At 41.8% G+C, this 17,228-nt stretch overlaps 1 protein-coding gene across 1 annotated transcript; it reads right to left on the bottom strand.

The window, feature by feature from the left end:
- Positions 1-7: 7 nt before the first annotated feature.
- Positions 8-12,880, bottom strand: tmprss13a (transmembrane serine protease 13a). The gene is made up of 13 exons (XM_086261603.1): positions 12,464-12,880; positions 7,609-7,783; positions 7,356-7,463; positions 6,641-6,811; positions 6,170-6,296; positions 5,481-5,576; positions 5,348-5,391; positions 3,584-3,746; positions 3,146-3,321; positions 2,398-2,496; positions 1,001-1,143; positions 731-883; positions 8-648 (listed from the first exon to the last, which is right to left on the bottom strand). The coding sequence occupies exons 1-13, from the start codon at positions 12,479-12,481 to the stop codon at positions 634-636; spliced, it is 1,488 nt and encodes a 495-aa protein (XP_086117729.1). The 5' UTR covers positions 12,482-12,880; the 3' UTR covers positions 8-633.
- Between the last annotated feature and the right edge of the window lie 4,348 nt (positions 12,881-17,228).

Below are 17,228 nucleotides of genomic sequence, written 5' to 3'. Positions count from 1 at the left end.
GATGGTTCCTTCTTTATCTGATATATGTTGTGTTTGTTATTCGCGCAATCCTTCACAAACTTATGACATGAACATAACAAAGAATACGGAAAAATGGCATACAATCAAGAACAATTTCAAGAAAAATCCCAACATGAGTAGTGGCTTAAGTGCACTGCTTAGTGACTCAAGTGCAAGGTAATGCACAAAATGTTTTGATTTTAATATGGTACACAACAGTTAAAATTGGGTTCCTGGGAGAAAAAAACACCTTCATAATAATTAATCATACACAATCATACATTAATCAACCACAAACTGATTAAGGAAATCTCAGTAGAACCTCAGTAAAGCCTTTCATTGAATTACAATAAGATACAATTGAAAAAAAAATCTGCTTTTAAAGCTCACTTAAATTAAAAATAAGCTTTAGTACACACAAAAGAATAAAATCAAAATTGAAAGACTGAAGTCAGTGCACTGATTAGCTTGTATACATGTGGGTAGTGTAAAATATATTAAATCCATGTGACCTGGGATGAGTATAGATGATGAGCACAACATTAATGAATGTATGTGGGCATTTCTGTCATGCTGCTACTCCCTCAAGACAACTTCATTGGGAGGAAAACACCAGCAGGAGGCAAAGTGATGTCACACCATAGCTCTCTGCAAGAGGCAAAGGAGGAGTTAACATAGAGAAAGCCTTCCCCTTCTAGTTCTTATTTATTCTTTTTGCTTTCACTCTTACATGCATGCTTGTGTAGATCCAGGGCAGAACACTACTGACTCTGGTGTAAACCCCGGGTTTGTTTTTTTCACCACAGCCAGCTCCCCAGCTGGTAATCCCCACCAGGTAAAAGCGACTCTCTCCCTGGCATACCAGAGGTCCACCACTGTCACCCTGGAAAAATATATTATACTTGATTAACAGAAATGTTACTCCAAAGTTTGCTAGATGGTCAAATCCATGCATACTTATATGATTTCTGTTAGCTGTTCCTTAATACTGACTGCTCACCTGACAGGAGTCTTTGCCTCCTTCGAGTTTCCCAGCACAAAGCATATTATTGGTCACCAGACCTCCATAAGCATCACGACTGTTACACACCCGTGTATCAATGATGTCCACACTCACTTCCATCAGATCCTTCGAGACAACACCTTTAAAAAAAAAAGAAAAAACAAAAAAACGTCATTGTTTCCTTTCCATGGCAATATAATACCCCACAATAGTAGCTTGATGTAAATATTATACATTATTGTGAGTTGCACCGTCTAAGCAACAGAAATTGTGCATTGTTTGTTTTCTTCATTTTTCTTCAGTTTTTATGATTAATAATTTCGCAGTCTTTTGTTTATTGATTGAGAGTTGTCACCCACCCATCAGTCGTTAACATTATTTTTTCAAGCATATTTTTCATCAGATGATTATATAGACAACAGATACTGGTTACTTTCTCATCATTCCCTGATGTTGCTTTCTTGTAATCCTTCCCCAGTCTTTCTCAGCTTGCAGATTTTTTTTTTTTTGTTTTTTTATTGCATCAGCAATGTTTAATAGTTTGCCTTTCACTGAGGAGTGGCTTCCGTCTGGTCATTCTGCCTTACAGGCCTGACTGGTGTAGTGCTGTAGAAATGGTTGTTCTTCTAAAAGGTTCTCCTATCTCCACAGAGCAAAGATGGAGCTCTGTCAGAGTGATCATTGGGTTCTTGGTCTCCTCCCTAACTAAGGCCTTTCTTTCCCAGTACCTCAGACTGGCCAGACAGAGCCCTGATGGTTTCAGACTTCTTCCATTTATGGATGATGGAGGCCATTATGCTCACTGGAACCTTTAATGCTGCAGAAGTTTTTCTTTTTCTTTTTTTTCTGCACCTTTCCCCAGATCTATACCTCCATACAATTCTTTCTCAACAATTCATTAGCACCATCAACTATGGGACCTTATATAGACGATGTGTGCTTTTCAAAATAATGTCCAATCTACTGAATTTACCACAGATGGACTTCAGTCATGTTGTAGAAACATCTGACATATTTTGAGTGCCATAGCAAAGGCTGCGAATATTTATGCTCATGTTTTTTGTTTTTTTTGTTCTATCAATGCGTTGGGTGGGTGCTAACTTCCTACAATTTAAGGCTTTAGTTTCAGTGAGTAAAATGGCTAAACGTCACTCATAGACCAAACCTAAACTTTTAAAGCCTTATCTACAGTAAAACAATCAAACACTACTGGAAACAACAGCACTTAAACATGTAATGCAGACGCAAGGCAGACTGTATTGCCCAACACATTAGTATGGAAATCATGGGAATTCAGTAAAATAAATTACATTCATGAATAACTAAAACTTGGTCATTTGCTAGATTTCTAGTCTAGATTTCTAGATACTTAACATTTCTGAATTTCTGCTTACCTGAACCGGCCTGTGTGGTGCCAAAACCCGAGGTCCAGCACTGAGTTCCTTGGACAAAGTTCTGGTTATATGCTGGCAGACAAGCAGGCTGAACTTTATCTGGTTAACACAAAAATATGTATTTAAATTTTGCCAACACATCAGCCGCCTTGTGTGCTCAAAAGGATAGTATTGTAGATAGATCTGTACATATACGGTAAAACAACTTCACTATGTAAAGCAGATTAACAGTTTGACTGTGAACTCACAGGCTTTCAAAGCTCAGACTGAGCAGCAAAGGAAATATTTTCATTGCTATTACTATCCTGCACATTGTTTTAGTGTCCTGTTTTTGTTAATAATCTACACAATCTACTGTAGACTATATACAGCAGAGAGTAAGAGAAATACTTATTTGATCCCCTGCTGAATTTGGAAAAACTTTATGTAATGTGTATGGTTGCTTAAAATAAAGCTACCATAAAAATTAAAGAGCAAATTCAGCATGGGATCAAATAATTATTTCCCCCACTATACTGTGCAGAATATATATGCATAACACTCTCCATAGTGCTATTAAACACAGGTTTCATCATCGAAGGATTTCTGTGCTGGATATTTCCATGGAGGAAGCAATTAAATCCTTCACACACTCTGCTTTCCAACATGATGCCCACACACATGCTTATGTGATTATTAAAATCTGAACACAGCTATAGAGGTTGGATGACTACACACATTTGTTAAAGAATGTAAAGATGCAACTAACCATTGAAAGTGACTGGGGATGTAAGTTTGAGAAGAACAACATCTTGGTCATTTGTTTTAGTGTTATAGTTCTCATTGACTATGATCTTCTCAACAAAGTACGGAACAGGCAGGTTGTTCAGCGACACCGTTCCACCATATACTCTCCAGTTCTGAGGGGATAGAGCCAAGTTGTCTCTGAAACCCCGAAAAACACTCTTCAATGGACAGCAACAGATTAATGTAGATTTCAGCACAGAATAATTGGCATTATGGTTTTTAAAATGTATGAATTTTGAATTGTTAACTGCAGCTGGACCTTAAAATATCTACAATTACAATGTACAGACTCTAGGAATCAGAGAGTTTATTAAGGTAGACTATGGTCAATTTAAGAGAGTGTGATAAAACATTTACAAAGGTATGTTTGTTTTATTTTATTTTATTTTTTTTTTGTCACCTTGGGAAACAGTGGGCAGCAGAAAGCACAAAATCAGGGGAGATCAGGACTCCTCCGCAGACATGGGATCCTCTGAACTGTAGTGACAACTGCCAAGGCCAATGACCTATTTTAGCTATGGTGCCACCAATGATCCGGGACGTGGCCTGCTGCTTACCACAATCTGGACAACAATGCAAGGTACCATGCAAAAGAAAGAAAGGGAAACAAAACTATTGTCAGCATACAGTTTTATCCTTGATGAATGCAGAAAAAAATACATTGTATGTGCCAGCGTTGCTGCTGCAGTGCTGTTAGATCTTCATAGGAGTCACAATGTTTTATGTTATCAAGGTCACCTAACAAAACACCTTGTGGCCATAACTTAAGAACTCTTTGAGTAATTTTTACACAACTTTAAACAAGTCTTAAGATTTTATGAGGCCAAATTTTAGCCAGTTAAGTAGCAGAGGGGTTTTCTTAACTGCTTTGATGAGGTCCTAACATCCACTATTGGCCCTGTGCTCACTACCAGAAATTGCAGACCCACCACTGGCACCCTGTGCTTTTCGCAGGTAAGAGCAGGTTCACACTTACCATATCTGAGAGACATGAAAGGGTCTAGAGAAACCTGTATGTTATGGTGATATGATGGTTTGGAGAACCATATCAATGAGAGGATGAACAGACTTCTGCAGGCTAGACTATGGCCCCCTGACTGCCATTAGGTATTGGGATTAAATCATTGGATCCACTGTTGCACCCTACACTGGTGCAGTGGGTCCTGGGTTTATAGTTCATCATGATCTATAGAAATCTATAGAAATCTGGAATCGAAGGTATGGCAATCTGGAGATGTTATTGAAGCTCAAGTTACTTTGCTTTGGCCTTCAGGTCATCTGTATTTTGGGGGTTTTCTTCCTCTTAAATGTCTAATAGATTCTCTTTGGGATTCAGATCAGACCGGTTGGCCAAATGCAGTAATGATTATCAGCATTCTGATCACGATTGGTAAACCATTTAGCAGTAGTTATGGCATTGTGGATAGGTTTTTATTCCGTTAGGAAAAGGAATCGCCAACTAGAAATCAAGTCCTCATGAAGTTCTCTCTCCTGGTATATGGCTGCATTAACTTTTGATATGATAAAATATCACTGACATGATTTGGTGCCCCAAATCATCATAGACAGCAAAAGCACACAGGACTTCAAACACTTTGGATTCTGTCTCTGTCCTCTCTTTCCTCCAGACTTCAGGACCTTGATTTACAAATGAAATGCGAAATGCAATTTGATCTTTTAAAAGGACGTTGGACATAAAGTCCAGGTAAGACATTTTTGATATTGTTTCTCACATTCCTAATATCAAGATGTATTTGGTGGCTCTTAATGCTAAAATAGCAGCCTCTTTCCCAAATTCAAAGCTCTGCCAAGTTCTTTGACAATCCTTTCAAAGCTTCATCTTGCCTGTTAAAGTTAGCCTTTTCAGCAGTGACCTTCTGTGGCTCACCCTCCTGGAGGTTGTCAGTTATCATCATCTGAATAACCGTACAGCCAGCAATCATCCCCATGATTGCGACCGTGTGTACTGACCAAAGCTATCAAAAATTCTAACAGAAAAATGCTTGAACCTTGAAATTTTCAGAAAATGATTCAGATACTTTTGTTAGTATTGCACTGGCTAATAACTGCATTTCAGTCATAGGTACTGGGTGTAAGGCAGACATAGAAAAAGAAATAAAAAGTGTGTGACATATGACTGTAGGAACAGATGGAGGCTCCTTACCCACACACTGCAGGGAGACAGTCTGCTTGTTCGGACAGGGAGAACTGCATGTTGCCACAATAAGGGAAACATGTTAAAATGGGTACATGCAGTCAACCAATGCTAATGTTGTTAACCAACAAATCATATGTACCTGACATTTACCCGAGCCTGGATTGGAGCAGATCTTGTACTGTTGTTCAGTGTTAAACCTGTGGAATCTGATTGAATTGTAGCTGTCATATAGACGCTGGAGACAGAGAGAAAAATGATTAGATAAACGTGCACATATAGAGACCATTTTCTGCAGTCAATATCTGAGTGAATCTGTAAACTAATTGCGCTTCTATCATACTGAGATGCCCCACTGGTAGTCATTCCTGTGGAGAATCAATTCAACCCTAAACACAGCAGCAGATCAGGTGATGTTTCATGAACCTCTGTGGGTAATTACAGGTTGGGGTTTGAAGCCCACGTGTTTAAGGGCTGTTGTTGAAATCGACCCTTCCAAATGACAAGCTAAATCACTCATTCATGAAGCCCGTGCTAGGTCTAAATGATGATAGATAATGGTAAGATATATTATGAAGATTACCTTTGATCCAAATTTTTTCTCAGCTGCCTTTAAACTTTTTAGCCTTTATTTATATAGGGCACTAGAGAGAAGACAGCTAGTAAAGGGCCTCAGGGTGTATGCAAACCCAGGCCTCTGCAATGGTCTGGGTTGCCTGTTCTACTGAACTATACCAGCACCCAGCTATCTTTAAACTTTTTTATACATGATGTTCAATACATTTTAGGTGAGCTATGACAATAATAGGCAGGGTAAAGTGGTGATCATACTTTCTGAATCCTTGCCGCTTGCAGATCTGCTTGGCTTCATTGTCATCCCACCCTTGGTTACACACTGGTAGGAAGCGGCCATCTGTGGCTGTTCTGACCTGCAGACTGTTTCCCTCACCAAACCTCACTGGAGAAGTAATAACAAGAAGGGATAACAAAAAGAATACACCTTAAATCTCCTAAGTCCATTATGTGCACATGTGACTATTAGGCAATTTTAGCTTTCATTTTGCAGAAAATGTTTAATTTGCCAAGACCTTTCTTGTGCATTCTTCTAATATATTTACCTTGTTGTTAGGCATTACATAGAGTGTATAATATGAATAAAGCCAATACAATTATACATGATTCAGATTTAAGTTGGATCCCCTAAGAATTCTTACATATATTGATACATATTCCTTCCATAGATTATTATTGTTATTTTCCAATCCTACTTCATCTTCTTTCTTTATGAGTGTGCTGATTTACCACAGTATGCTTCGTCAGTGCCATGTTGGCAGTCCTCTTTTCCATCACAAATTACAGTATTGTTTGGGCAGTTGTCCTTTGGCAAAACTGCACTTTGGGTTTTCTCATCATTGCTCCCATCATGCTCATCGTAGTGGATCGCTGATGTTGCTCTCCTGGTGCCGTACACAACTGTGGTTGGAGAGTATGTAGTAATGATTTTAAAGTAAGTAGAGGTAGAGTGTGCCATTATTGTTATCCTTCACACAAACAAAATAATGAAATAAAATAAGAACAGTAATATGCATCTTAAAATTGACTTTCCATCTCACTTAATAAATATCAGCAACTATTTATACGTACTCCAGTTAACATAAATGATTTTCAAAGTGAGCACCGCATGCAACGGACCACACAGAGAAAACATTTTGTCAGTGCCAACAAATCTCTGTGGAAGTAAAAAAATTCATATAATTCCATTCCATTTTTATTTATAGTTGCAAAATAATGTGTTATATACTGGTAATGACATTTAATAACTGAGTTTATGCTTCATACTGTTTTTAAATACCAACATACACAAAAATGAGCAAATGAAAATAGATAAATTCTTACACTCTTAGGACCACAAGGGCACAAAAATACTGTAAGTAACTGAGATTCACATGCAGATACAACAGGTTCAAATAACTTAGTTCACAAGTTTTGATGACACTGTTCAGTGATCAAAGTATACCTCCAAGCCAAATGGCCACCCCCAGCAGAGCAAGCAACAGTAGGACTGACACCGACACACCAATGCACCTTTTCTTGCTCTCACAGCATCCCTTTTTCTTCTTTGGAACTAAACACAGTCAGAACAAAAGCATATAGTGACACACATATTAATGATCGTTGGAGCGACTCTGACTCAGCATTTATTTTGTTTGTACATTTGCAATACGTGGATTTTATTCCTAGAAAATATGGGAGGAGCGGGTATAACTCACTTGTGATGGGCTGTGAGACTTGGGGAACAGCCACAGATGATGGATACCGAGGGATGTAACGTGGCTGGGTTGGGGGCATCATCCCTGGACCGAAGCCATACACCACCTCTTCATAAGACCTGAGGGGTGGCTGTGTGTGGACAGCAACAGAGTAGTAGGGAGGAGGGGGGGTGCCCTAAGAGAAAAAGACAAAAACAATGAGGGCAAAACAAATACTCTGCAAGATTTCATAGATAAAATCTCTAACTGGAATAACAAACAATGTCATGTGAAGTCTATGTCCAATATTATGTAATCACTCCTTGGGCACAAGATGTTGTTTGTTTGCTTTCTATGTTTGCTCATCTTGAGAGTAGTTTTATTTTAATGGGGAGAACCTGAACGTTCTGAATTTCAACCAAATTAAATCAAAGTTATTAATTGTTTTGCATGTCAATGAGGGAAATTAGTATTTGGTCCTCTACAGCCTAGCTAGAAACCTGACTCTGACCACCACCATGTGCAAGACCATGGTCAAGGTCATGCAGGGGCATAGCCAGAACTCACTCATATAGAAAATCTGTGGAGAGAGCTGAAGTTTCAAATTGCCAAGCAGCAGCCAAGAAAACTAAAGGATTTGATTCTGTAAAGAGAAGTGGGCCAAAGTGGGCCTTCCTGAGATAAGTAAAAACCTGGTGACCCCTGTGCTTGCCAACAAGGATTTTTCCAGTACTAAGTCATGTTCTAAGGCATATATATTAGGTATAATATATACAATTAGACATACATGAGCTAAAATGGTAAATCATCCATATGTGTTTCTTGTTGTTAAGACTCTGCACATTTGTGGTTGTCAAGAGTCTGCATGTAACCTATTGTCCTCCATGATATCCAAACACTGTTATCAAGTCTACACCAGCTCAACAACCTTATAGGCACAAAGAAAGACGTGATGTATCCTGGCAACAGTGTCTAACAGATCAGATTTAGGAGTATGTTCCTCATTTCTCAGTGATATCATCTCTGCTAGTAGCCATATCAAGAATTTCAAACAAAGGTCTTAATCCATATTTGGAGACTTGCATGGGACAAGTTGGTGCAAAATGATAGTGGGAAAAATGCACCTAAGAACAAGTTTGTTCGCTGGGTTTTTCTTAGAGGAATAAGTGGCTCAAATACTTTAATCCACATGGGTTAAAGGTCTACCATGTGTTCATTGGGAGTGACTCATGGCACAGACTACTGACTAGTTAGATAGCCACCTTAGTAAAAGAATGATGTCTAAGCAGCTGTCAGCCGTAGTGCGTTTCCCTACTGTATCTACCAAATAACTGGTTTTGGTATCACTTCGTTGTTAGCAAGTGTTACTTTAATAAGTTCTCCCAAACGTGTTGGAGGTTAATCTGGGCAAAACAAGGATGTTGCAACACTTTCTAATGCATTTTTTCTTTTTGTTTGTTTTAAGAGGGTGTGGTATTGTTTTTGGTCAACAAAAAAGTTCCAGTAAGCATTTGTCAACCTTAGGGTGTCATCGACTGGAATCACTGCATATAACAATATCTCTCTGATTGCCTTTCTACTACGGAACAATCCAGCAATCCAGCACCCTAACACTGACCCGGTGTCTCGTTTTCTTTTTTCCTAAGATGATAAAGTTAGTCTGTGGGCCATACCTCCCCATTTTTATCAATTATTAACAATGATCACCCCTGGCCCCCATCCCACACTTTGAGAATCACTGCACCAACACATGCTGTGTTTATTCTGAAAGGAATTTGGCCTGTGCTGCTAGTGTTTCAGTGTCACATGCACCATTTCCTTGAAATAGTGTGCAATGGCATTTTAGGTATGTTTTCTCTTACTGGCTAGGTGATTCAGGTGATTCTGCTACCCAGTCAGGAGCAGTAAAAAACCCTGTGAGTGTGCACAATGGACTATAATTGCCATAGGTGTAGCACTTGTGTAACATAGCATGGTGTTCATTGCCCATTGTTTCGCTTTAAAAGATGTTTGTCTATTTTTTGTCAGGGATAAATCTGAATCTGTTGGTTGAAGAAAACCCTTTTTTCTTTGTTATTTAAAATATTATTTTTTTCAATTGAATTCGGTCATAAATAATGTTGAATCTTAATTAAGCTTTAAAATTAAGATACATTTATTTATTAGAAGACTGCACTGGTTATAGACTGCAATTTTGTTTTAGAGCAAACAAGTTAAAAAAGATTCATCCTCATGTGTTCACACCAGGTATGCAGATAGAGTCAATCTTTACCTAGTTATATGGTTACAAAGTACTTAAAGTCTTGTAAATTATGTCCACTGTGCTAAAGCAAATTTGGGCAGAAAAATGTGAATTTGATTTGTTATTTTCTTCATCAATAACAGCATGATCTTTGGTTTTAAACCAAGTTTTCTGCTGATTTCTTCAATATTCATGTTTTCTTGTTTTAATGACAAATGGTCTGATTAATTTATTAGATTAATTTCACCGGAAATTAATCTAATAAGAATAACAACACTGGTCAACAAGCATTTTCCTTCTGAGACTCTTTCACCTGTATTTTAGCAGATTTTACTGGCTGACACCAAACTGGAAAATTATGTTCCAAGTACTCGCCAACTTCGATGATGTTTCAGCATTTAAGAAATAAGTTTGGTCTCAAGAAAAGTAAAACCAAAGTTAAGGAAAGCATTTTCGCTGGTCCTGAAATCTGCGAACGGATGTTTGATGATTGGTTCCGAATGAAACTGAACCCAGCTCAACTAGGTTGTGCAGAATTTTCTTAGCAGTCACAGAGGAAAAAGTTTTGCTGAGCTTGTGGATAACACACTGAAAGTGTGTGAACTACTAAGATTTTCCCATGCTCATTGCTGGAGCATGGCTCATGGATTTCATCAAAATAAAAAGCCAATATCAACTCTTGGTCCCTACAAAGACAAACAGATATGCTGTACAAGTGAAAAACCAAGAGCTAAATTAACAGAGATTTGCTTTAACATATCTCTAGGAAACAAATTAAAACAGTCTTGGCAGAAAATAGCTACAATTCCAAACATTGTGTTGATATATTGATGTTCAGCAGTATCAAAACATGAGTGATGTGTATGTCACAAACCTGACACGCAAGCTTTAATTTGATTACATATCTGAAATCACTGTAAAACAATGGATAAAGACCTGGAATTTCCTACTAGCAAATAAAAATATATTTTGTAGATCAGTCTAATGAGGCAAACCTTCTACTGGTGCCTGGTTGTGTCTAAAGGTAACAAAATCTACCAACCAACATGTCACTAACTTACATGTGAAACTATTTTCAGCTAAACTAAGCAAAAGTATTTTTGTACAGCAATTAAAACGTGTGCTAATTTTAGTACTGTGCTCTTTATGCGACATGTGGGAACGCAGCTGGTGATATCAACGTTTGCAAATGCTAAATGCTCTGTGGCTGTACCTGTTTGAACACAGCATGCCTTAATCACCTGTTTCCATTATCAACTAAGCCTCTGTAGAAAGTCATACAATGTGAAAAAACAAGTTTCTGATGAGTCATTTGACCTCCTGACATTCTTATAGCATGAAAGAGAAACATTTGTTTGTTTTCACATACATACATACATTATTTAAACAGTTTTTGTCACGTTGTAAGTGATTTCAATCCTGAAACTGCTGCTATGAGCAGTTTGCAGTTTGTGTATGAACCGCACCAAGAAATTGAGAAAAAATAAGATGTGCTATTAGGGTAGGGTCACTGGTAAATAACCCTTAAAGAAATACTTTCCTTTATGCAGTCTAAATTTTGGGCTTGACCATTGCCTTTCCTCAGCTGTTGAGACCTTTTTCTAATATCAATGTGATCACACTTCCATAAACTGGGGAGACGAGCATATAGTTCTCAAAATTTAGATTTGCTATTAAACCTGTTTCAAGTTAAGTTCAGTAAAAGTGTGAAACTGTGAAGGCAAGCATTACTCACCAACAAAGATGTATAGTTTTTTTTTTTTTAAAGACCTATAGGCAGCATAAACCTTACTTTATTGTAATCAAATGCCTTAGCAGAATTAGGTGGAGGTATAGTCATATTTCTCAGCATAGTGCACACGGTCATATTTCACAGTTTGCTCTCAAGCTATTATTATAAATAAAAGGTGGAAAAATTAGAGGATCTATGCAACACAAAGGACAGCATCACTCACACAAACCATGTCATCTAAAATTACAAAATCCATCCATCCATTTTCTTCTGTTAGCACAGTTGAGGGTAAGCTACAACATAATCTGATATAAAATGGTAAACTAAAACTGTCCCCCTTTTTTAATCTGCCAGCCTTGTATGGGCAAAATTAATAATTCTAGATTCAAACACAACATCCAAAACATACAATGAAATGCAGAAAGGTGCAATTACAGGTATCTCTCTCTTTATTTTATCTAAAAAGACAAGAGTTAGTACAATGAAAATGTGAAGTTTAATAACATTATTTCCTCCATCATCACATCAGGAATATACACAATTTCACAGACACAGGGATTTGTTTATGTGTTCGTGCATCTATACCATATCTCTATATTACACAGTCTAAAATTGAATAAAGAATACAAATAATTGCCCATATAGACTATATAAGCCAAGACAGAAAGCCTCTATAACACCTGAAGGAAAGTGAAGTCAAATCTTTCGCTCTGTAATCTCTTTACTGAACAACATTCTTCAGCCTTCTGAAGAATGCAACATATACTCACAAGCAACACAGTTCTCTAAATTCAAAACAATGCAAACTGAAGCAGAAAACACAGCCATCATTCAGGTGAACAGTAATTAAGTGGGAAGTTTGACTATTGAGTGAATACACGCCAGCAAGAATCAGAACCTACCGGGTCATGTTTATCCATTGGACTCAGGAAAGCAAAGTGTGTAGAGTGGAGGTGAGAGCAGGTGGGTGGAGCTTTTTCAGTGCAGGTTTACACAGTCTGGAGCATGGTGGTGAAACATTAAGCACGTTTGTTCTCCTTCCTTTCGTCTCCTCTGCTTTTTACTCAACTGTGTTTCCCACTCAACTTAAACCAAGCAATAGGTAGGTAGGCCTATCTTCCCCCTCCCATCGTAATACCTCCCATGTAAATCCTTCCTTCTTTGCTTCACAGAGACGGGCGTGTCCAGTGCACCAATATCCTACCTGTCAGACCAGTTTTGTAGCAGCAGCATACTGAGATTGATTCACAGTATGAAGCTCAAATAACCTAAGCTGAGCTGTCAGGGCCCTGGACTCAACTGGCCTCTTCTTCCAAGAGTATGACATGATTTCTTTTTCAATCTGGAATTCATGGATGTAGAATTCACCACAGTGTATTTAAACCCTGGAGACAAGCAGACTGCCCGGCCCCACAACAACAGAGCAGCCCATCAGCCTGGACCCCGAACAGACGACCAGCTCCTCCTGGCTATCTGGTCGTCTGGTCCATGACTTCTCTTGGAAGACAGCATCTCGTTCTTGGCTGGGGAAGAGAAACTCTGGGCCTTCTTTCTGACTGTAGCGTCGAAGCACCAGTCAGTGTATTCCTTCAGAGCATCCAAATTCTCCTTGTTGTCCTCCAGGGTGTTGGACATTATTATGCAGATATGTGTTGTTGTCTGTCAATTTTCTGGTGTGTTTTAAGCTTCAAAAAGTGTCTGTTTAATCTTTATTCCCCCAAGTCTCCAGCGTCTGACCTCACCTAGCATTTCCGTTCCACCTAGCATCTACCCAGGAAGACTTCTACATTATTAGTGCGATTTCTCCCTCTGAAAAATATAGGGGGGTGGATCGATACAAATATTGATAGTTTATTTGTCAGGATCTGACGGCGCCCTGACCGGTCGACCTGCCAGTGTGTGTATATCTGTGTGCGTGTGTATGTGTCTCTCCTATCGCCCTGTCTTCCCCTCCGGCTCCGCTGAGATGTGTTAGGAGGTAACCTAGCAACAGGCTACCTCCGACCCGGAAGTGCTGTCGCCCGGAGCTGCCACACCTGCAGTCAATCCACCAGCTGCTGCCAATCAACTACTATCTTCAGCAGGGCTACTTAATGGTGTGGCTGAGCGACAGACAGCGCTGGAGTATTGCACTAAGCCTGGTAGTGTTTTCGAGTCGCTAACGTTATTGAAGTGCTGTCTGATCTTCGTACTCATTCTGCTGTCGTGTGTGTGTGTGTGCACCCAGGGATTGACGGAGGATTTACGGACACTAAGGAAGCACTTGGAGGAGAGACGGGCACTCACTACCACGCACGGGCTTACACGGAAGGAGGGACGCACTATCACCATTGTTGCACATTTGAACTGTTGTCACCTTGCTGCACTGTAAATAAATGCACTGTCATTATTTCTGAGCTCCGCGCCTGAGTCCACTCTTTAACAACCGTGACAGAATACTCCAGCCAGCCATGGACTCAGCGGACTCAAACCCAGTTCAACGAGAGCTCTCCGTTCAGGGCGAAGTTTTGGACCGCCATGAGAGCATGATGAAACACATCATGACGGAACAAACAGCGATGCGACAGGTGCTTGCAAACATTCAAGGTATGTTACTCACCGCGCCCGGCACCTCAGCTAAAAATCCACAACCCACTCCATCAGTAAGTGTGGCTGCAGCTTGCCCACTACCCCCTTCGCCTCCACCACCTCCACCTAGGCGAGAACATACATTACCGGTTCCGGAGAAGTTTGATGGAGATATAACAAAGAGTCAAGGCTTTCTGATGCAGTGTTCATTGATTTTCAGACAACAGACACAGGCTTACGGCTCAGATTGTGCGAAGATCACGCTTATGGTGGAACTGATGACTGGCCGGGCGCTGCAATGGGCACAAGCCGTTTTAAATGTTCAACCGAATATCTCCTACCAGGATTTTCTGACCAAGTTCCTCTGTGTGTTTGATAAAGGAACGGATGCAGATGGCGCTGCTAATCGTTTGTTTACCCTAAAGCAGGGACATAAGAGTGTCGCGGATTTCTCCATTGACTTTTGGATCCTGGCCGAGGAGACGGGCTGGGCAGAAAACGCACTCCGGGGAGCCTTCCTGAACTGCCTAAACGAAGAACTCAAACATGAGTTAGCTACGAAAGAGCTACCTAAACCCCTTAGCACTTTGATTAATATGTGCATTCAACTGGATAATCATATGAGAGAGTTTGGGAGACGGGCAGATGAAGAACGACGGCTGGCAGGAGGCGCCGATGCGCCTACCGGGTTGCTTCCTTCTCACTGGCGAGAGGAAGAAGAAGACCCAGCGGAGGATGAGGAACAGCCGATGCAGCTGGGCCGGGCTTGGTTCGGTGCTTCCCATCGGAGGAGAAGACAGCGCACGGGTGAGTGCTTCGTGTGTGGGAAAAGGGGACACTGGGCTGATACCTGTCTGAAGCGAGTAAAAGACTCCGCCCGCCAGTAGCTGTGGGGATACTGGCGGGTGCTACGGCTAACTCTGTTCCCCATCTCAGTTGTCCGGCCAAGCTGATTTTTCATTCCCTTACTCACCCATGTAGCGCGCTGATTGACTCTGGAGCTGAGCAGAGTTTTTTGGATGAATCACTAGCTCATAAATTAGCCGTACCCATTGTTCCTCTCCCTGAACCTCTCCAGGTTTCGGCTCTTGACGGCAGCCCTCTGACTACGGTCACTCACCGCACTCGTACCATCACACTCACCCTCTCTGGCAATCACTCGGAGCAGCTCAGTTTGTTTCTTTTTAAATCTCCTGATGCTCCCCTTGTGTTGGGCTATCACTGGCTGCGACAACATAATCCGCAGATCGAAAGGGCCACGGGCCGTATTTCGGGGTGGAGCAGTCAGTGTCACGCTTTGTGCTTGCGCTCCGCGACTTTTGTTGCGACGGTCGCTGGCTCCGCGGAGCCTGTTGCGCCTCCTGATTTGTCTGGTGTTCCGCCTGAGTATCATGACCTGGCCCAGGTTTTTAGCAAAGACAAAGCCTCCTCACTTTCTGCCCCATCGCCCGTACGACTGTGGCATTGATTTGATTCCCCGCACTCCCTTGCCCACCAGTCGACTTTATAACATCTCCAAGCCCGAGCGGGAGTCGATGGAACGGTACATTAATGACTCCTTGGCGGCCAGCATCATTCGACCCTCCACTTCCCCTTTGGGCATGGGATTTTTCTTTGTGGCGAAGAAGGACAGGTCGCTCCGGCCGTGTATCGATTTCCGGGGTTTGAATAAGATCACGATCAAGAACAAGTACCCCTTGCCCTTGCTGGCGTCCGCCTTTGAGCTCCTCCAGGGCGCCACGGTTTTTTCCAAATTGGACCTCCGCAATGCTTACCACCTGATGCGGATTCGTGAAGGGGATGAATGGAAAACAGCATTCAACACTCACCTTGGACATTTCGAGTACCTGGTGATGCCTTTTGGGCTCACCAATGCCCCTGCTGTTTTCCAGGCTATGATTAATGATGATCTCATTAACCACTGTGTTTTTGTCTACCTAGACGACATCCTTGTGTTTTCCCGGAGCCCAGCAGAACATGTGGAGCATGTGAGGCTCGTACTGCAGCGCTTATTGGAGAATCGCCTGTTTGTGAAGGCTGAGAAATGTGAGTTCCATGTTCCAACTGTGTCTTTCCTGGGCTTTGTGGTGGAACAGGGGCGGCTGCGTGCGGACCCAGGTAAGGTCAAGGCGGTGGTTGAGTGGCCAGTGCCCAAGAATCGCAGGGAGTTGTAAAAATTTCTGGGATTTGCCAACTTCTACAGGCGCTTCATTCGCAACTTTGGCTGGATTGCCTTGCCTCTGACTGCCCTTACCTCTCCCATGTTGTTGTTTCAGTGGTCTCTGGATGCTCAGCGGGCTTTCGGTCAACTGAAGGCTCTGTTTTCATCTGCGCCTGTGCTGGTACAGGCTGACCTGGAGCTCCCATTCTTCGTGGAGGTGGATGCTTCCGACTCAGGGGTGGGGGCCGTCCTCTCGCAGCGGGTGGCCGGTAAGATGCATCCCTGTGCCTTCTTTTCTCGCACGCAGAGCGGAATTATGATGTTGGTGACCGGGAGCTTCTCGCTGTTAAAATGGCCCTGGAGGAATGGCGTCACTGGCTGGAGGGGAGCAAGTATCCAGTGGTGGTGTGGACAGACCACAGAAATTTGGCGTACCTCCAGGCTGCGAAGCGCCTTAACGCCCGACAGGCCAGGTAGGCCCTGTTCTTCGCTCGCTTTGACCTTACCATCACTTACAGACCCGGGTCTCGCAACGCCAAGGCTGATGCGCTGTCTCGACAGTTTACGCCTGAGGCCGAGGGCGATGAGAAGGACTTGCCCATTTTGCCTCCATCTTGTTTCGTCGGCGCTTTGACCTAGGAGATTGAGCGGGTTGTGCGGGACACCCAGCGACAGGAGCCGGATCCTGGCACGGGCCCGGAGCGCAAGCTGTTTGTTCCTGCGTCGGCCCGCGGTAAGGTGCTTCAGTGGGCCCACACCGCCCGTTTTGCCTGCCATCCAGGTAAGAACCGCACCGTCTCTTTCCTGCGCCGATTGTTTTGGTGGCCCACTCTGTTGCAGGATGCTGGGGAGTACGTGGCGGCTTGTCCTGAGTGTGCTAAGAACAAGATGCCGACCTCGGCGCCTGCTGACCTCCTACGCCCTTTGCCTGTTCCCAT

Source organism: Aulonocara sp. 'chitande type north' Nkhata Bay, linkage group LG14, assembly GCF_057382095.1.
Source record: "Aulonocara sp. 'chitande type north' Nkhata Bay isolate Kocher_YH1m ecotype deep benthic linkage group LG14, A_spYH_male_GT1.1, whole genome shotgun sequence".
NCBI classification, from domain to species: Eukaryota; Metazoa; Chordata; class Actinopteri; order Cichliformes; family Cichlidae; genus Aulonocara; species Aulonocara sp. 'chitande type north' Nkhata Bay.
Note: the sequence above shows the minus strand (reverse complement) of the source record. Positions and strands in the feature narration are given on the sequence as shown.